General features: G+C 37.6%; 1 protein-coding gene across 3 annotated transcripts in view; it reads left to right on the top strand.

Annotated features, from left to right (window-relative positions):
- Window positions 1–21495, top strand: part of stard13b (StAR-related lipid transfer (START) domain containing 13b) — a 63559-nt gene that overhangs the window by 20084 nt on the left and 21980 nt on the right. Inside the window, exon 1 of one of the 3 annotated variants that reach the window (XM_044119437.1) lies at window positions 8440–8837. The exons of 1 other annotated variant lie outside the window; for it this stretch is intronic. In XM_044119437.1, coding sequence (XP_043975372.1) covers window positions 8714–8837 — 124 coding nt within the window. In that variant the 5' untranslated portion in view covers window positions 8440–8713. Of the gene's footprint in view, window positions 1–8439; window positions 8838–15093; window positions 15322–21495 lie in introns of those variants that run through there. One more of the 3 variants, XM_044119436.1, reaches the window with a different exon arrangement.

The raw sequence follows: 21495 nt of genomic DNA, 5'->3' as shown, positions 1-21495 counted from the left end.
TATGAATTATTGCCGAGTATAAATCATCTGTCCATTATGGTTTGTGTTACTGTATGATGCTGCTTAATTCTATTAATTTTATGTTTTCCAATTAAAGGAAACTGATTTAGATTTCTGATTCCTAATTACTCCATTCTGACAATTGGAAATGAAGCAGCCAGTAAATTCTTTATGGAGCAGCTTTTCTAAAAAGACCAAGTCTTGCATGTGTGTGCATGTGTTTGTGCATGTGTGTGTCTGGTGAGGAATTTAGGCCTGGGATTTGTAAACTAAGTGGAAGGAGACTTGGACAGCTGTGTGAGGATGCAGTACAGTTTAACAGGGAACATGTGTGTGAGTGTGTGGGACTATTATGTGAGAAGTGACACAAATGCTAAGAGGTTGGTCCAGCACTCAACTGCCACATAAAAGAAAATACAGAAGCAAGATTTGGGAAGTAATGAGCCAGGAAGGGACATGCAGCTTCAGGGCTTCTAACGCTTGACAACAAACAGTCCACAGGGCAACTTAATTATTTTTACAACTACTCCTTTCCAATTGTGCTCAGGCCTGTAGCTCGTATTTATTTACTTGGCCAAAAGCGAAAAATCTGCTCAGACAAAAACCAAGCACAAAGTAACAGAGCACATAGCTGAAATGAAATCATTTGGATTCGTGAACTTAGGCATAAATGCATGACACAATGGCCACCAAAAGACAAAGTAACAATAGCAAACTTTCCAGCTCCAATACCCCCACTTAGAGAATGAATGAACCAGGGACTGTCAGAAGAATTTAAAACCGAAGTGTGCAATGAGAGGAATATACCGTACTTTAATTCAGTCTTGTCCAGAAATTGACATTGTCTGTGATCACATGCTTCCACCTTTTCTGGATGAAACACAGTTGCTAGTCTAGTCATTTTGACACTATATTTAACAAATTTTCAGACACCTGTAGTGATGGTTTTTTTTTTTTTGTTTGTTTTTTTAAGCAACCAGCAACTGTTTTGCTGACATTTTCTTGTGTTACTGCAAATCTTTGGAGTCATGAAACCTTTGAAGAGAAGAGGGCACTTCCCTTGTCACAAAGCTGCCACAAGTAGCTGAGGGCTCGTACATCTGCCCTGTCTCCAGCTGGAGGCAGGCCAGTCCCACCTGGGTCCAAACTGCAAATAATTCACACATGTGCGAAGCCACCATTGGCTGATCTACCTAGAATCAGGCCGGAAATTAAAAACAAAGTTGTTTAACAGAAATATCTAAGCTTAAATAAACCACTGCATTTTGTTGATAGTAATCATAAAGCAATCTGAAATAGCGGTTCTTTTAAATTACTTATCTGCATTAAGAGAACAACGGAAAGACGGACTGATTTATTTTAACATACTTTTGAGATTTTTCAATCTCAATATTCAAAGATACATGAAATTAGCCTTTATTTTTTTTTAGGTAAGGATACACAAGAAAAACAAAAATCTTACAACAAATGTACATTTTGTGCTTTCCTGTCAGTGTTTCTAAAAATACATGTGAATAACAACTCTTTCACATTCAGTGCTCTTAATTATAGGTGAAAGATGTTAAGCACTGTTATTGAGTTCTTTATATTTCACTGTTAAGAACTTTGCCATTGTTTTCTGTGTAAAGTTCTATGTAAAAAACTGTTTACTTCTTCAGAGTATCAGCTCTTTCAGTGGCCTCACGGGTTTCCCACAGAAACTGTAGGGGTTCCAGATGTTGCAGGGAGGCAGAAAGTCTAATCCAAATCTATCCCACCAGCCCAGGCCTCTCTGTCCTCAGGTTGACAGAGTGCATGGTACAGCTCACACCAAGGTCTGTCCTTCTGCAGTGAAGCAAGGCCACAAGTGACTACGCGACCGGAGCTTTACATAGCTGTGCGCATCCACCTGCACTCAGATAACACAAAAAAAAAACAGAGCGTGCTGTTTAAAGACGTTCTGTCCTAGGTCAGTGTACCGATGCTGCTTTCTTGTGGTTTCAGATGTGATTAAACAATCTGGCTCAATAATCAAAGCATGGTGGCAAGAAGAATCAGAGCAGTCTTCCTGTATCCTTTAGGCTTATCTGTGTCTCTGTTTCAAAACAGGACTTATGCTGAAGGAATGAGGTTGCATATGAAATAGACTAGTTGGTTGTTGTAAACTGACTAGCTGACTAAACACAGACTGTCATACCATGATCATATTGCTTCTCTCCACCTTTTCATGTCAAAGTGTTCTCGCCAAAATTACGAACCATGATGTGCTCATTATACAAAATATAAACAGTGTGTATGAAAAGCACCATATGAAAGAAATATCATCAGTGGGCATGTTATGTATTTTGCACATTGTGCTTTGCTACTACAAGCTCACATGACCACAACTCAGATATTGCAGCAAATACCCAGCAGCAGCATTACCTAATATCATACCATGCTGTTTTGATGCTTAACTCACTTCAGGATGCTTGACACTGTTGCAGCCATCACTTATATTCAGATCAACTAAACTAATTAATATTTGACAATTTGGAATCATTAATAGAGCGATTGTTAATAATAAACTAAAAGAAGACAGTGACCTAGTGAAAAGTAAAATATCTGGTTCTGCGGCAGCAAAATATTCTTATTCAGAATATTATGGGGATCTCCAGTTTGTTTCAAAATATTAAAATGCTTCCTTTTTTTAATTCTTGTATACCCAACCATGAGTATGCTCTAGGGAAGTGGATGGATTATTACAACTCTACAGTCACCAGAGAGATAAACAGAACAGAAAAATGGAAATGGTCAATTACATGGACTTAAAAAGGTTACAGAATAGAACCTGTTGGCTACAAGTTTAGTCATCTCACGCTTTGTAAGAAGTTACACTGATTTCTAAGCAAAAAGACAAACAGTCCTAGTGTTCATCCTTGCACACGGGTGTCTTGGCAGGCTGTTCCCGATGAGAGCATGTGCAGCTGCATGGCGTAAACTACTGTCTGCTATCAATCTCCCACAACTCTGCAAATTTCTACTCTTGGAACTTCATCAAATCTCTGGGTATTTGTCTCTCATCTTACAAAAGTGTCTGAGGCTGCACCAAGAAGAAAAATATCTGTTAGTTTGTAGAAATATCTATACAATTAATTTATGCAGCCTGTTGTATGCACAATAGTTTTTATAGATAAAATAGACTAACTTTACCAGAAGAAGAAGTACTAAAAATTACCTCTACCACATAAATCACTGAAGAGACTCATCCAAGAAAAGTAACGGAACCTAAAGTATTCATCCAAAATCTGCTCATAATGTTAACTTTTCTATTTATTTTCTTTTTTATAAAGAGCATAATATACAATACATTGTTTGTCAACTTTATGAGCTGATTTTCTCTCAAAATATTAATAAATGATTAGTGAAAGAGAAAAGATAGAATTTGCCATTTCATTTCAGTCCTTTAGAGGAACATTTGTGTAACAGAAGGGAAATTTCACTGGATAGAAGACTAAGTTCATGCTGTAGGTTTAATTTCAAGCAGCTGTTTTTTTTTTGTTTTGTTTTTTGTTTTGCTTTGCTTTTATTCTTGGTCAGATACTTAACTTTATTTTCTCTCTGGGAAGAATCCTCACAAAACATAAACACCAACTTCCTGTTTGGACTTGATTCATATTGGTTTATGTCATCCCTCAGAATATCATTAAATGTTATTTATTCAGTTATCCTACCATCTCTATGCATTGTTGATTGCTATGGAGCTTAAATAAACCTTGTTGTATGCTGTGCATCCTTAGGAGTTAGTTCATTGTGGAAAAGGAGAACTAAAGCTGAATTTGATTAATGGTGTTATATTTTACATCTGTGAGAATAACAAAAAACGAAATGCTGAGGGAATTGTAGCTCTGTGATTAAATTCTTGTTGCTCTAATAAAAACCAGGTGCAGAACAGTGGTTGAAATGTTTTCCCATGCATTTTTTGTGAGCTATGCAGCCTTAACAGGTTTAGAACTGACAGCATTACATTGAATTGTCATTCAATTAAACAATGCCCACATAAATGCTTGTCATGCCAGTTTAGCATTTTCAAGCTACGTTATGCAAATGTTTTAAACCCTTTACAACTTTGTCATGTTTTTTTGTTTGTTTGTTTTTTCTATTTACTTTATTGTCAAAGAAGTCATATCAGAAATTTCAGCGCTCGTAAAAAATCTGCACTTCATACTCAGAATTTTGAAGAATTGGGTTGTAAAAAACTGATCTCCATTTTGAATATAAATGATTCTATAAAGTACAGTCTGTACTAAAAGAAGAAACCGTGACGTTATAATTGACGTCTCACTGACAAAACAGAATTAGTGGCGACTTTAATGCATTGGGACCAAAGTCAGCTCCTCCTTTCCCAACCACACAACCTAAAGCCAGATATATACCACATGTGCGGCTCCTCTGGAAAAACGAAGTCCATTTGGGGATATATGGTCAGGAAATTTATAGCACATGCGTTCGATGAGCCCTCAGGGACTGGGATAGAGGTGGAAGAGAGATCTTGCCGCTCCCAGCTCCCCCAATCCTTGTTTCCATTAGGCTGGGAAGTGCAGTCTCCCAGACGTTTCAAGGGGGCCTGGTGTAAGACCTCCTGGCCAACAGCATGACCCATTCATGGAGGAGAAATCGGTTTCCTCACATCTGGGATTTTCCCCCAGCAGCCACAGGATAAGCATTCCACATCAGTCATCAGACATGAATGGAGGCAACACACATTTAGAAACTCTGCAAAGTAGATAAGTTGTTCACAAGTAAATATCAGTTTATTTGTATGTGTTAGTCAAAGCTGTGAGAGAGGGTAGAGACAAGAAAGAGCAGATGAAAAATCATCTAAAGAATGTCCAGTTTTTCAGGGAAATGACTGCTTTCTGGAAGCCAACTGGCCAAAACAAACAAAAGGGTGAGTCAGTGGAGAAAAAACTTTCCCAAGCTAACTGATGTTTCCTTCCCTTGCATCTGCTGTTATTTCCACTGCCAACGTCTGCTCTGGAGGCTGAGACATTGTTTGGTTAATATGATCTTCAGCCTGATAAGGATCATCTTTATTCTGCAAGATATTTAGGCGTACAGGAGGAGCAGCACAGTGACAGGACCTTTGGTGATTCATATTGGAGGTCAGAACCTCAGTGCTGAGTTTTCTTCTGTCACTTTTGCACATTGGTTTGACAGAAATGGTGTTTTCCTGTCAGTCTGTGTTTCCATTCCCACCTTTATTGAGGTTCTCTTTGCAGCCTGACATTGTGTCCAACTTTATTATCCTGTTTTCAGCCCATATCATTCCAAAGGATATCCAACGTTAATTTAACTTGATGATAGATATTTGACGTAATGATTAGTTAAGGGCCTCAGAAGGGAAAAACATTCTCACTTCTGTAGTTAGAAAATGTATTGCTGACATACAGTGTTCTGACTTCTGTCTGGTGTGACCATTTTCCAAAATGGTGCTTGACTTACCCTTCAGCTGTAATTGTGTGGTGTGTGTGTGTGTCATCCTACTGGTTCATGGCATTCAGTCTTTACACATTGTTACTGTGCCACTGACTATTTTGTGATTCTCTGAGACATAATCACTTGGATCCAGCTAAACAGGAATCACTCTGAGAGTAGTTTAGTTATTCTACTGTGATGGAGCGTTTTTAGAGGTCTCCTTCATGGGAAAAACATGCAGTCTATTTTTTAAGATTATCCAGCTATCTGTTATCTTCTGCTAGTCATAGATCAGGTAGCAGAACTAAAAAAACAAAAAAAACTTGATGTCTATGATGTGATTCCTGGGGATCTCATTATTTTTTTTGCCTAGATGGTATATAGGTCTGCCTTGACATATCCTTTCAGCAGGACAGAATCACAAAACCTCCAAGAGAAGGTACCCATGAGGTGTCCTGATCATATGATCAAACCATGACTTTAAACTTGGAGCTGACTAGGTATTAGGCCAGGAGTTGACCTACATCCTGGCTGCATCATACTCAACTGCGAACCAGTCCCAGAACCAGGTCGGCAAAGACCTGGCAATCCTTCGCTTGCTGAAGGATTCCCAGTCCTTCTAAAAGCCAAGGACTGGGAATCCCTTCTACTACCCCATAGTCCTACAACATACTCTATAAAATACCTCAGTGGCATGGTAACAAACTATCTCCAGATCCACAAAACTTCTGTTGACTGGATAACAGTAACTCCCATGATCCCCACGCAGGGCGAAGATCTGATATACTGTTCCATAGACAGAACAAAGTCCACTTTGTTTTCCTTGGATGTGAGGTTCAGACAAATTGGTCAGATTCTCTTTTTGAGCAGCCCAAAGCAAGGGTGTCCAACTCCAGTCCTTGATGGGTGTAATTTTCAGACATTTCCCTGCTCCAACACAGCTGGATCAAATTGTTAAATTGACACCTCATGGAGTTCTTCAAAGAGCTGGAAATTAACCATTGTTTGATTTAGGTGTATCAGAACTAATACATGCAGGAGTTCTTGGTTAGTGACCTTGGACACCACTCCCTTAGAAAAAACCTTTTCAAGAAAACCTAAGAAGTGCATGACTCAGTCATTTTTGGGACAATTTTCATCCACCATTGTATAACACTTTTCAGATCAGATACAATAAAACTGGAACTGTTATATGATTCATTGTCTATGCAATATCTCATTTTTATCATCTCAGACATGCTTCTTTTCACAAACAACCCATGAACAGATCCCTGTATTTGCTCTCAAAACAAAGTGGTGATGTATTTCTCAGTAGGTTGTGTTTCTTTTCTCCTTTTAATCATTTGTCCTTCTCAGAGGCAAAAATGTGTCTTTTTTTTCTTTTTGAAATGACACACCAGATTATCATACTGACACTAAAAACTGGCCTTAGCTTATTCATCTGAGTAGCTGTCAATCTTCACCCACTCACTCCATGTGTTTTTAATAGGCTTTAACCTATTATAACAGTAATACTAGTTGGTGCCCACATAATGTTTTCAGCTGATATCATATAACTAGTCTCAGGTCATGGATGTCCTGCGTGGGCATACAATAATAGAAAAAAAAAATTCCTAGAATAATTCTGGTAAAACGATTATTGGTGCAGTAGTCCTGCAGGCAGCTGTAACTGTAGGCTTAGAGGGAAAAAAATGTTTATTCTTCAGGCATGAGCAAAGGCCTTCTTTTGTTTCAGGGTTTCTGGTGCAAGCTTTTGTAATAACAAAAGTAAATGGTCCTGAAACTGAATCCGTGCCACTGTTGAAGAGCTGATTTGCACTAACTTATCCGAAGAAAACTCACTGAACTCTAATCAATATTTAAAGCAACATACCACATAATCCTAAAATAAAGTTAGGTTAAGATCTTGATAATACATTCAGTAGTATATAGTGACACATGGCAGCATGGAACATTTCAGAGTAGAAAGAAAAAATATTATAAGGGTTCACTACCCTTGGAGCCTGAAAAAAGGACAATGGAGTTCCAAGGATTTATGTATGAATGATGAGGAAATTTGCCAAATTATACATTTGCAGAAGTGTGATGATCAAAGACATGGGAAGTAATTTATACACTGAGTTGTTTCAAGACAGTCAAACATTCATGTGTATTTATTCCAGTGTGGTGTCAAATGGTTTGCTACTTTGATGCTTTGAAGTACTTCAGGTAAAACCTGGCTCTCTTTTTAGTCAGAAGTCTATACTTTTCAAAGCCTAAACTTTGAAAATCAAAGAAGTTGATGTTGTACAAGTAGTGATACTTCAAGTGTATTTATTAATTTGAGCAGTACTTGTAAAGTAAATCTTAACAAAAGAAAAAATGATCAGGTGGATGACTGTGAACTAGGAACCGATGACTTCAGGTCCATTGTAGCTGCTTCACCTCAGAGTTCAAAAACTACAGATTTAAGAAGTAGATCAAATCACCAGAAATTTAAGTACACAGTTTGTTTATTTTAGTACACAAAGAAACCAATTTAGGTTTTCAAGGGTGGGTTGGGGAGAAACTACTGTCTTTCAAATTACTTAACTCTGATTTGAAGGGAAAGTTTTGTTGATTTTATCGAATTGAAATAGGTAATTTTTATATCTGAGTAAAAACTATAATAAATACCATGGCCTTCAATCAATCAAAAAAAGGTAACAGATCAAAATTAATTAATTCCTCTTATATCTCTGTTTAAACAATTTCAATACACTTGAAAAACGTGATATTCACAGACTTGAGAGACCTTCTTGTCTGAAAACGTAAGAAAATCTTTGGTCTAAGCTTTTCTTCAATATACACTTCAAGTGTATACAACATCTGTTGTTCCTTGCGTAATATTACAGTACCAAGACACTAAGTACATTCTAGCCAATCATAATATAGTGTACTGGGAATGCCTATGATTCTTTCGGTACGTGAAGGCATCACGGTTGTCTGTGCGTAAATCACTATGCACACACAATAAACCTAGGAACACACACGCACATCTGGGGGGCAGTATGGGAGCATGTCTCTGTGCTTTACTGTCACTTTCTCACTATTATTAGTTTCATTGATTTCCGCTCAAGTTTGAGGAATATATTTCTTTTTTTTTTCTTCCTCGAAAAGGTTCAGGAACTATTTATAAGCGTAAAAAGGAACATAAAGCCGGGAATGCGTGATTTTTTTTTTTTTTTTTTTTGAAAACTTTTTTTAAGCTGTGTGAGGTAACAAACGGATTTTATTATGCCGTAGTTAAGGTTTTGAGATGACTTCTAAAAGATATTCAGCGAGGCTGAAGCTCCGGCGGTCTTTCAGCGAGCAGCTGCGGAGCTCCACGTCCAAAGCCTGGGATTTACTCTGGAAGAATGTCAGGGAGCGGAGACTGGCAGGTCAGTAACCCGCTTTAGGTGCACCCTGGAGCCGACGCACATGAGTGGAGTTAAGTGCTTTATGCACCACAGTTGGATAAATGCACGGGTCAATTAATTTAATCCAGGTAGAACCGATTTATTTAGTGAAAGACCCTTGCTTTAACAACATATTATATTTTTAGAGTCAGAAGCGTGAAGAAAACAGTTTCTTAGAGCTGCTAAAAGTTTGACTCTAATTTTCAATTTTCCTGTTATTCCTGAGGTTTGACGTGTGATTACTCAAGTAAAAACATAAACTCATGTAGGCAACTCCTAACACAATATCCTAAACGTTCCACTATTTAATTTAACGCAGCATTTTCTATGCGTTGGGGGACGTGGGAACATATTGAGTTGATTTTCTTTTTAATTCTAGAAGCAAATTATTACTAACTAATATCATGTTTAAAAATAAAACATAGCCGTGTCCATTGTGCTGCTTTGTTACGTCAATTTCACCAGTACAAAGGACAATTAATTTATTGTAACCGCAAGGGGGCGTTGATGAGCCATTTTAAATGTATGAAATCAAAAGCAAGCCTACACTAATTGAAAATTAACATTAATCTGGGAAGAATATATGAGGTGCAAAGTTGTCTTCATGTTCATAAAACAAATTTAACACTAATAACAGTATTATCTGTTAATAAGACTGATCTTATGCAGTTCATAATTTTCTTTGTTTAAATTCTTACGGCTTGCCATAAAGTTCAAATTTTTAACACTTTTATACATTTATACAAACGTATTAATACATTTATACACTTATACAAGTGTATTAATACATCTTAATATTTGGGTACATTGTAACAGTAAACAGTGTCTTTCTGAGAGATCACAGATCTTATTAACCTTCAGTTGCTTTGTTTATTTTTAGAAATGCCTGACTGCAAATAAACCAACCCAGACTGTTTACAAGAAATGTGTTTCTAATGAACCAGGCAATAGATATTTGGCTTGTCCAAAGAGCTGTTTATCAGGAGGACAAGGCTGCAAAGCATTGCTTAATAACACTAGTTTCTATCTATACTCCTCAACCTACCCAACATCATCCATACAAACTCCTTTTATTTCCAAACACATTGTTTTATTTAAAAAATAGACATATTAAAAAAGATCAGATATGACCACATAATTACTTAAAAACATAGAAAAAATACAACAGAGGTGTATTTGGCACCAACATAGCAGTAGAACCAGTTTGAAATCAAATAGATTTAGCAATCCACTAGCCAGAGGCCAGAGATCAGAATTTGGCAGTGTTCTCCTGATCTGCCCCCATTGGAGATCAGGAGGCATTTAGATAGTTTTGCAGCAAGCAATAAACAACCATTTTTAGTCTACAAACACATCAACAAACTGCATGTTGTGATTTATTACACTTCCTTTGGATTGATAAAATTAAGATTAGGGAAATGTGCTTTGATGCATGAAAAGGTAAACTTGTTAGTCCTCCGATTTCCATTGGATTCAAAACTAGCACCTGTTTCATAGAACCTGCAACCATTTTTTTATTTGACGTGTTACAGTCCTAGATTAGACGATAGATTAGATTTAGATTTAAAAAAACCCGAATAATTTGCAGGTCAAGAACAACCTGAAATCTGTGTTGGCTAGGAAATATCAATACACATCTCTAAGTTTCACTTAGTTAGATTTTTCTGATATTAAAGCTGCAGGCATTAGGATCTAGATACAAAGTGATGAATTTAGTGTCCTTTATAAATTCAGCATAAGGTGCAATAAATCAAATAAAATCACAAAAAACTCAATGTTCATTCTAAATATTACATCATAAAGAATACATTTTAAGTAAAATGAATGAAACAATTTATTTAGAGGCTAATGCTGGGAGTGATGCTACAAGGTTCTGTAGTTGCGTAGTTTCACCACTAGATGCAGTGAACTGATCACACCAGCACCACAGTTCATGTGGGAAAGTGGCATGAATTACAAAAACACGCTTGGTCTTCATCAGGCATGCTGAAGTCATGCAAATGGAGACCAGATGTTTTATGTGATATAAAAACTCGCTGGAGTGCTGTATTTGTTTAGCCTGTGTGTTTTGTGTGTGAAGTCTGACGTTTGCTTGGCTCTGAAGTGCTGACTGCGAAGGGACCTCACTGGTAAAGCAACTGAGAGCTGGGATAAATAGTACTCAACACATTAATCTTTTTTACTTTTACATCTATGTATTAAAAAGGAGTAATCAAAGTAAGTCCGAACTGTAAATATATGCAGTGAATATGATTGGGGCTCACACAAAACACATTTATTGTGAACTCTGAGAAGAGTTTGCTTTTTTTCTTACATTTCTAAGGTGGCATAATTTACTTGGTTGGTTCATGGTGCCTTTGCTTACAAAACTAGTCCTATGCTACAGAGAAACATTTGAGGACTTCTTTCACAAAGCAGACATTAGCGAAATCACAGGGCTAGATGTGTATGGAATTTGGATCACATTTATGCCACTGACGACAAATTTGTGGCTCATTGCAGATGAATTTGGCCAGTCAAGAAATAATTTTATGTGTCACATCACAGATGACGACCTATTTATAACTTAGGACTGATGGATGGCTGCTGTCTCTGAGAGTCTCGGAGTGTGCTCCATAAAACATGTCTGCCAAGGCACTAACTGCAGCTTGAGATGTTGACTGGAAAAGAGAAAACACTATTTAGACATTTCAGTTTAAACTGAGGATATTTTAAGTGTCATTAAGCAAAGGGCAAATGTGATCATCTGTTAAAGGTGATGCGTTTGTGATTAAAAGAGGTTTGTTCCAGATTAATTGCAGGAAGAAAAAGATAGATTTGAGCTGTCACAATACATTCCCATAGGAATATTTCAAAAACACTTATTTAAAGGGCAGATGTACAATATTTCTTTCATTACGTAACACTCTGGCTTTTAGGTGGGCAGCAGCTTCACACACAAGCAAATCATAGGTATTACATTCTCTCTTTTTTATTATTATCATAGAGAGTATTTGACTTACAACGTTAGAATAATCTCTGTCACTTATTTTTAAAAAGTAAAAATTGTGTTGTAGAATAGGCTTGGACTGGTAGGTGTTTCTCAGTAGAAGCACAAGTAAATGTACCATGCTTTCACCTGCTTATTGTTTATTTATAGTGCCGGTAAAGTAAGATAGCAAAATAACAGTTGTAACAGCGTTACACCATATATGTATTATTGTTTTGATTTTGATACACATAGTTAGAAGAAAATATTTTTTAAAATGTAGAAGTTAAGTACTTGCGTATTTGTTACCTTCTACAGTTTTGCTCTTTTTATGGCAGGGGTCTGCAACTCCAGTCCTCAGGTGCCACAGTACTTCAAGTTTTGGATAAATCCCTACTTCAACAAACCCCAATCAAAAGGTTGAATTAACTCCTCGGTATGTCATAAAGGTTTGCAAAGACCTGGTCATTAATCATTCATTAGATGCGGGGGGGTTGGAGTAGGGATCCATCCAAACATTGCAGGACAGTGGCAATCAAGGACATTGGAGATAACAAGCTGGTATGAATCCAACTCTTGGTGCTCTTTTAGTTTTAACACCATCATAGCCCAAATTTTTTGTAGCAGGCACAGTTAATTCTGACTTTCTTTTAAACAGGGGTGGCTGCAAAAGATTCAAAATAACATGATGGGATAAATTAGCTAAAAGTGAATGGATTGTTCAGTAGCTTTCAAAATGAACAGTGTTTAATAATTTAATTTGCCTCAACAACTAACTGAATGAGAATCAACTGGTGTTTGATTGCCTATAAGTTTAACTCTGTACAAAACAACAGCAGAAACTCTAAAAAGCAACAGGGGCATCAGCATTATTAACCATAGGGGAAAAAAGAAATCTTAGAAACATTCATTTTGTTGTCTCAGGAGTTTGGAAATTTTGCATCACACTAGAGTTATTCTTAAGATTTAACCACTGGAAACATCGCCAGAGTGGAACCACGACTGTCCAGTGCAGATTACATGTCTGCTGGACGATCAGACCACATCACAGCTGCCTTTGCTGCCACACGTGGGCCTCGGGATGAACATAATTTTCCCTCTCTGTAATCACACCTGGCTGAAGCTGAGCAGTTCAAACTAGAAGTTTCCAAACACTGGACTTGTATTAAACAACTGCAGTTGTGCATGGACTCAGTACAAGTTATCATGTGGAACATAGCATTTTTTTTCTTTTGCTTTTTTCATTAAGATGAACAATCAAATCATCCCTGTCAGGCCTGCCAGTCTATCACAACACCTTGATATGTATTTGTTTGTCTGTGATGCGAGCCTAGATGTCTCCTGCTTTGCTGTATTGCTATTTAGCTCTGAGACCCAGACAGAGGCATGCTGCAACATGTTTGATATGGGCCCGAGTTGCAGCACTCCCTCTGAGGACAGACCACAGCCGTTTCTGCATGGCATGCAGTCCAGAGTTAAACGCAATGGCATCTCTGAGCACAGCAGAGAATTTTTAGCTCTTTCACAATCCTAACTGAGCTATCTGAATGCAGACAGAGACGATGTCACCATTGATCTCATTCAGTATGATTCCATAATACGATACATGGTCAATTTTATCGTCTAGACAAGAAAGGAAGTCCAAAACAGAGACTGATTAATGGCAGTTTCGCTGTCACTCACACACTGCCTCTTATTTTTAGATCTGATTGGTTAAACTGTCCTTTTACTATGTGAATGAATACAGGTACTTGTGAGTAAAACATGAGTCACCACTCGATGAAATCATCAGGACAGCCTCACACCATCAGTGACTTCTTTTAGGTGTAGCAGCTTCCTATTAATACAACTCCTCTCCAGGGTGTGAAGAGAGCCATTAAAACCAGGAGAAGTTTATGAAAATGTGCAGCCGACGCTGAAGTGTGCTTCTCAATTGTGGTCTTTGTGAGGCTAAGCTGGGGTGGATTTTGCCAGCCAGGCAGAGGAACAGACAGAGGCTGTGTTTAACTTGGTGGCTTGCCCGTTTGTCCTCTTTTCACATGTATAGCACAGTGCTTGTGCTAAACTGGCAGACTCATATACTAAATCTCAAATAGTCATAAGAACACCAGACATTTGGATGCATACTTTATTTCTCTTTAGATGTGGAATGTTGTTTCAGGCAAGGATAAGGACGTTATACATATAAATAAGAGTACATGCTTAATTCAAAGTTATAATCTAAATTGCTCAGGCTGGATGATAAAACTAATATCTATCACAATAGATGAGAAATGTGGGCAATTGGTGTGCCTTACCATCTTACTACTAATCATAATCTAATAATTAATAGAGTCTGAGAACTTGTATGATTTGCTTCTCTTTAAAGTCCAAATTGGAGTATAAATTAATATCATGGAAGATTGCATAAACTGTCCATTTGCTGACCTAGCATTTTCTTGACATTTAACAAGTTTTTATGCTTGCATATTTGGAAATCACATATAAACATGCATCAGGTCTATAAAGCATTCTGTTTTACTAATTTTTAAAGCTTAATTTTTATTTATTTAATCGACTTTAATTTTTTTATTTTTCTCATAACAAAATTGGAAAAAACTGCCTCAGTATGTCACGAGTTTACAGTCATTATTACATAATATCAGGCATGCAATGTAGAATGAGAGTGAAATATTTGGTGAATGAAAGGGTTTTCATCAGTGAAGATCAAAGTCACGTGTGTATTCAGGCTAAATCCTTTTTTCCCCACTCAGTGGTTGACACTTTGAAGTGACCTACTGTGAGAACTTCCTGCCAATGTCAGTGGAAATAGTTTGGTGGGGGGTAGAAATTAGCATTTCCCATACCAAGAGAAGAACTTCTCTCGCCCTCCTCTTTCTTCGACAGTTTTCTCCAAAGTCTCACTCACACCCAGTAAATTTGGCACCGGCGTCACCTGAAACAGGACAGAAGTTGTTCTAGCGCAGAGTAAATCCAAGAGCCTCTATTTTTGTAAGCCCTCCCACAGCCTACATCATCCACTATTTCTCCCTTACTCAGTTCATAGGCATTCCAGTGGTATTTATATTTCCCTCCAGAGCGGGGATGGCTGTCGAGCCTTCATACAGACACTGGATTCAGCTCAGAAAGGTGGGCTGTACTTTTTCCTGCTCCCTTGTGATTGGTTTCTCCATGGTCATGTGACCTGCAAAGGGCCGACTCCTCTCTGGGCTCCACTGAGCCATCCCTCTCAGGTCTCTTCAGGCTTTTTTGCGCATGTATGTGAAGTTTTCTGTTGAGTGTGGGTGAGTGTGCTTCAGACACTGGTCAGGGGTTTGTTTGGGTAGAATACAGCCATGTTTCGAGAGCTCCCAGAGTCCACAGGAAGTGACTGCCTGAGCAGCATGACTCCTGAAACTCAGGATATCTACCTTAGAATGGATCATTGCCGCAGGCGCTCTGGCTACAGGCTGGGCAGGATCATCGCCAGACACCAACTAGTGAAGAGGATTGCAGGAGGTAGGAGATGTCTCTGGAAATAAGTGACGGCTCACACCATTGCTTCACTGTTTGGACTTGAAGCTGTTTGTTTCTTTCGGTCTCAGTTTTGTTTTCAGGTCAAATTAGTTCCCCTTTGACGGTTTTACTAAGCAGTCAAAACTCAAGGTCAATAGATCACAATGTGCTTGTAATAAAAATTTTACAGAATCATGCTTTAAGGTGAAAGACACTCTGTTAATGCTTGCTTTCATTTGTGTTACCACAAAAGTCAGTTAAAACCTTTGAGCAATTGGCAGTCACGGGTGAAGCCTTGACAAATGAATAGTATCGACAAACTTTAACAAATAGTAATGTGTGATAAGCCTTAGGATTAACCATCCGAGGAACACTGTGCCCAGAGTGTAAACAAGAGATATCAATGAATGTCTTTCTTGACTGTTTTACAACCCTTCAGCTTATTTGTGCACTGTTGTTAGGAGCTGGGAGTGTTTTCTTTCACTGCAGTAGAGTTTGACTTCTCATTTAGCTTTCCCCAAAACTCTAAAATATTGCCTTGACTTTAAACTTCATCTAAATAAAAGCTCCTTGAAATCAAGGGGAGGTGTGGCATGCCTTAACAGTGAGGAGGACAAACCATGTGAAGCCTTAGTTCTCCCTGCAGGTGTAAAAACCCTGATACTGGATGAGAGGCGTGGCTATAGACACAAAACTTCAGAGACATAGTTCCCTTACCAAATGCTCCAACAAGTGAGATAAAATAACAGATTGTGTGGATAAGATTTTGTTTGTCACCACAGAGGACGTAAGTCAAACTATGCTCTTTTGATCCTTGTGATGTTTATGAGATAAAGATTTTTTTTGTTGCACAGATTTTTGAAGATGCCCTTGAGTTGTGTGTACAGAAGTTGACATAATCTGATGTTTGCTTGCATGTGGAGTAATGTAATTTGCCGTGTGTTACAGATGTTAGCAATAAGGCTCCTCTTTGACATGGAGAAAATACATCACAAGCAATGGCATGGAAACTAAAGGAGCACTGCTTACTACCTGTTTCAAAAACAGACTATAGAGAATCTTTTGGTGTCTCAGTATGTTTTCTGAAAAGACCAAGACAACATTGGGTTGTTGAAGTTAACCCAGTGGCATTTGCACCTCTGAGTTGCCAAACAAGTTATTCACAGGCTTGTACTTGCGAATATTGCAGATGAAGGAGTGACATTATGAAAACAGATGGTCTATGCGACCAGTTGGGAAATTTAAAGCACACTGGCACCAGGACTGATTATTGACTCATACAAATAGTTGCTTCCCATGAACAAACTCTTTTTGGGGTTGTGCTGAAGTTGCCAAGGCACAGGAGCTTTCCAGATTTCATTTTCTGCATCAGCTCTATAGCTACCATGCAAAGTTATATGTCTTGCTTGTTTTGGCTCCACTATTAAAAATTGTTGTATTTAAAACAGTGGTGTAAATAATGACATGGTATTTTTTACTCAATGTGATCATAGCATGAAAATTTATTACACTATTAAAGACAGAAAAATGTGATATTTTAAAGCTCCATCTGTCATTTTTTTACCTACTTGTTTAGTATTCATTGTTGTCTTGTTGTAAATGTAAGATAAAGTCCAATAAGTTGGTTGTATTCTGAAAATTGTGATATGTATTATAATTTTGGGTGATTAATAGAATTGCGGTTGTGACTCTTGCCTTCCTGCTTCATTGACATTCCTGCTCTATTGGTCTGTTGACACTGCAGGCCATAAGTGAATGGGCACCATGGGGATGGGCAGAATTACTCACATACTGTCATCCTAAATTCTAGGGATGCCTCTTCATCTTAGTCATATTTACTTTTATAATTGTCAAAAACTCTATTCAGTATCCAAGTGTCCTGAGTAACAGATAGATAAGAAAGATGAGACAGAGACACAGGCATTGTTGGATTGTTTTCAAGTAAAGATATCTGCCTTCACTCCAGAGGAATGTGTTTCTTTCCTGAAAATATTCTTCATATTTCTGAGGAGCATTCCATACGTTAATACTTGGGAGAACTTGCTGCCTAGTTTCTCTTTCGTCTCCAAGGTTAGCAGTATTTCTGCGTCTTTTTGTATATTGTCTTCATGCTGGGTAAAATATTCACCCATTTGCTCCACAGAGCATGCGTTGTCCTTGGAGACAGTGATAAATACCAAAAATAACTGCAGTAGCTCACTAAATTAATTATGTCAGGCAAGTTGTTTTCTTATAAAATATGCTGGGCCATAATGGAAACTTAGCAGTTGAATGATTCACAGACCGTTATGTGTTCCAGCTTTGCCAAGAAAAAAACCTCTGGAAACTTCATCAGTACGTTGGTGGAAACTCGAAGCAGTTAAAATCTACAGCGTGACTAAAAACTCGACTTCAGACTGTGTTCGGTGCTTCTCTTTGTGATGCTGTTGTGTCTCAAACAAGATGTTATTCGACTATTGCCCTGCCTTTAAGACATTTTAAGCTTATGTATGCCACCCGGATCTGTAAAAATCTATTGCAGTATGTCACTATGGCTGGAAAAGTATGGCCCATGAGATGTAACCATTTACAATTGATATTCACAATCAAGAGTGATTGTGTGCCACTTGTTGTTTGTCAGTGACTCTCCCTGATTTTAGGAAACACATACTATGTCGTATACCATGCAATCATGAGGGAAAGGTGTTTCCATTGACTATAGAATTGCTCAATTTAACATTTCTAAATAAAAAACTGTTTTTTTGATAAGTTTTGCTTCTATGATGAAGTTTTAGAATAAATTTATATGACAGGAAATAGTTGGAGGATCATAGTGCAGCATATTTTCTAATGGCTTATCGTGAGAACAAATGTATTCATGTGGGAATTTGATTGTGTTTCTTATTTAATGCAAACACTGTCATGGCAAAATTGGGTTGTTTCAACATCAGCAGAAAATTGAGTTTTGTGCACATTTTAATGGAAACACAGCTACTGTATGACCTAAATAGCTAATTGGATGTAAAGGTCATTTGCGTTGGTTGGTCCACTGTTGTGTGGTGTTTTTATTCAAATGTGAAGCTACCACTCATTGCTGGGTTTTTTTTCCAACAATGTCTGTTTTGCTTGTTAAAGGGGTGCCAGTCACTTCCTCCCTTTGCCTTTTCATAGTTTTTCACTTTTAGTTGTTGCATGCCTGACTTTTTCAGGTAGAGAAAAAGATCTGCCCGACACAAAATATTTCACAACATCCGTCTGTTTCTCTAGGGAAGGTTTAATACCCACTTTGAAAATTAACAATTTTTTATAATCTACCGATAGACTTCTTTAAGAAAATGGGGTTATGATACTCGAGTTACTTGAATACTTGGATTAGAATATGTGGGATTGGATGTATTTCTGATTTCTGAATTATTTTAAAATACTTAAATTATAAGGCTAAGATAAATAATTTGTATTTCTGGTTTAAAAAAAGTAAAAAGGAACAAAATGGCAACACCAGGGTTTGTATTAGGGCTATAAATTGGGGAGGGGTAAATTGACCCAGAGGCTTGTTATGGTGCTGTGTTCATTTGTTCAGTCAGTCACCACACATCCTGTGTGTCTGGATCAGTTATTGTACATTTAGGTGATAGAAATTGATCCCCTAGTGGGAAATACAAATAAAAACCCAACAACAAATGGATTTGTAGAAATCACTATTGTTCACCGGTGACTGTAATGTGGACAAATAATTTGAATTCTTTCTCCATAATTGTTTCAAACTCTCAATTGTCAAGGAAAACCTATTTATAGAAGTGTCTGAACAGGATAATGTGCTTGCTCTGGAAATTTGTAGAATAGAGAATATAGCAGGCCTCCTTCCTATTTAGACAAGAATTTGTGCTTTTCATTCTTTGACTATGGCAGTTGTTTGAAAATCCAGCAGAGAACTAGTTTGCATTGTTCTCTCTTTGGAGAGGGATTGTAACAGTAAAAGGGCTCTTCAAAGTGAAGAATAGAAAGACTCTGTCCTCTCACTCTCAGAATCCCTCTCTTATCTGCACTGCTTTATTCATCAATGCTTCACTGCAGCATGAGAATCATCAGCTAAGTGTGAGACACAGTGATCTGCCCCTTTATTCAAACTGAAGTTCGAAGATAAATGTGTATGAAAATGAACATGTTGCTTTGCTCATGATGAGACCTACTTCCGATCAGCTGTTAATTGGGGTGTATTTTTTTCTTTCTGAAAGAACATTTTTATCTCCATAAATGTTAAGATGACTTTTTTTATATTTTTTTCACCTTGTTGATGAGAAGAATTTGCAAGAACAGCATGAACAAAGGTTGACCTTTTTGATCCATCTCCATCTGAGGGTTTCAATAATTTTTGAATTCATTTAAATTACATTAATGTGTTTAACTGTTGTAATATGGAATAACCATGCTGTAGAAAATGCAGATTTAGATGGAGATCAAACAACTTTGATCAGACCAGACCAATATTAATATATTTTTCTGAAAATGTACTTTTAATCTAATTAGTGAAATTTTTAATGTAGTCATGAGAAATGTTATACTTTGACTTAAACATGTTTGCCTTTCATGCTAAATTGAACAATTCAATTGAAGGTAGCTGTCAGATTCTACTTCTCCAAAAATGCAGCCTCAAACACACATATAGTTTCATAACATCCTAATGTAATCAACATTTCCTTTTTTTTACTGCAACATTTTCAAACTCAGGAAAAATTAAAAAAAAAAATCAGATTTAGGGTTAAGCTAACACTGACAAATTCTGCAAAATTATCTATGCAAAAGAGCTAGAGTAAAATTAGAATTGTATTATTTGATTGGTTGGTGTGCTGATTACAGCCATTTAACATAATTTAACAATCAGGACCAAGCTGAGTTTCTCCACTAAATTTCTTTAAAGGTCATATCCATAAAGATTCTCTGGAAATTCCTGTTGCAGACTGAGACTGTGGTCTACGTGAAGAGCCATTTGTCCTGACAGCTGCCACATGTGCACAGCTAATCATTTACCAAGTGCATTTTTCAGAAATGCCTCTGTTGCATTGTAACAGGAATGAAAAGTCACACATTAACTTTGAAAGGTACAGTGCTTCGTTCCTCAGCATTTCACACATGTCAGGATACCACGCATATGTGCCCAAGTGACTCATTTAGGCCGACTGATTACAAACTATGCACTAACCTTCAGGTTGTTTGTAACTAAAAAAGTAAGATTAAGACTAGATAAGTTTGTCACTTGTTTTTCTGTTCCCCTTTTCTGTGCAGCTACAAGGAGCTGAAGGAGATTTCTAATAATAAGACTGTAGTTTTTAAATTTTTTGGGGCATTTGTAATTAATAAGTATAAAAATGTACCCTTAAATGGTAAGCACATATGGTACATGCCTAGGTTCAACAGTTGTCTGCCCCCCTGTGGTAGAAAAGCTAATCTCATGCCAGTAGAAAAGTGAAGGCTGCAGTCATTCAGCTCCTGTGTCTGTCTCTCAGTTCACCCACCCTCTCTGTGTTAGTTACCTATTTTAACTTTTAACTGTGACTTTCACCACTTATGTAGGAGACACTGTGTCTATCAAGCAGAACAATGGCTGGACTGCAGTGGTTATAAAGAGACCTGCATTTCCTCATATACAATAATTCAGGCTGCCTGTATTATCCTCTATGTTGCAACTTACTGGCTTGTTGCAGAAGTGCTGCAAGACTGCTGATTCAGTCCAGCTGCTCTTTCATGTAGTTAATTAGGACCAGCATCCGTTTGGACGGCTCCATGCCATAACTGTGGACGTCCTGAGAGGGGGTTCTCACGGTTGGGGCACTTTTTCTATCATTGGTCCCCTCTGTATCCTCTGACTCTCTGAGGCCATTCTAAGAGAAGGAGGAAACTCCACTTAGACCCCTGTGGGAAACTTTCCAAATGAGAGGAAGAAGGACCTAATGAAACTCTGCGGGACTCGACAGAGGAGATTTTCCTGGATGTTTTTCTTTGATTCTTTCCCTCGTATTCTGGACCTCACAGAGCCGTGATCTCCGTTAAAAGTAATTTGTGTTTTATAGTATTTTTATGCTTTAGATCTTCTGAGCAAGAGCTGTTTAATTTTGTGTGGGTGCCACAACTTATAGACTTTCCAGTCAATATTTTTCCATGTATGTGTCATGATTTCAGGTCAGCTAGCTAAGCGCTTGT

The sequence above is a fragment of the Gambusia affinis genome, linkage group LG06, assembly GCF_019740435.1.
Source record: "Gambusia affinis linkage group LG06, SWU_Gaff_1.0, whole genome shotgun sequence".
NCBI classification, from domain to species: Eukaryota; Metazoa; Chordata; class Actinopteri; order Cyprinodontiformes; family Poeciliidae; genus Gambusia; species Gambusia affinis.
Note: the sequence above shows the minus strand (reverse complement) of the source record. Positions and strands in the feature narration are given on the sequence as shown.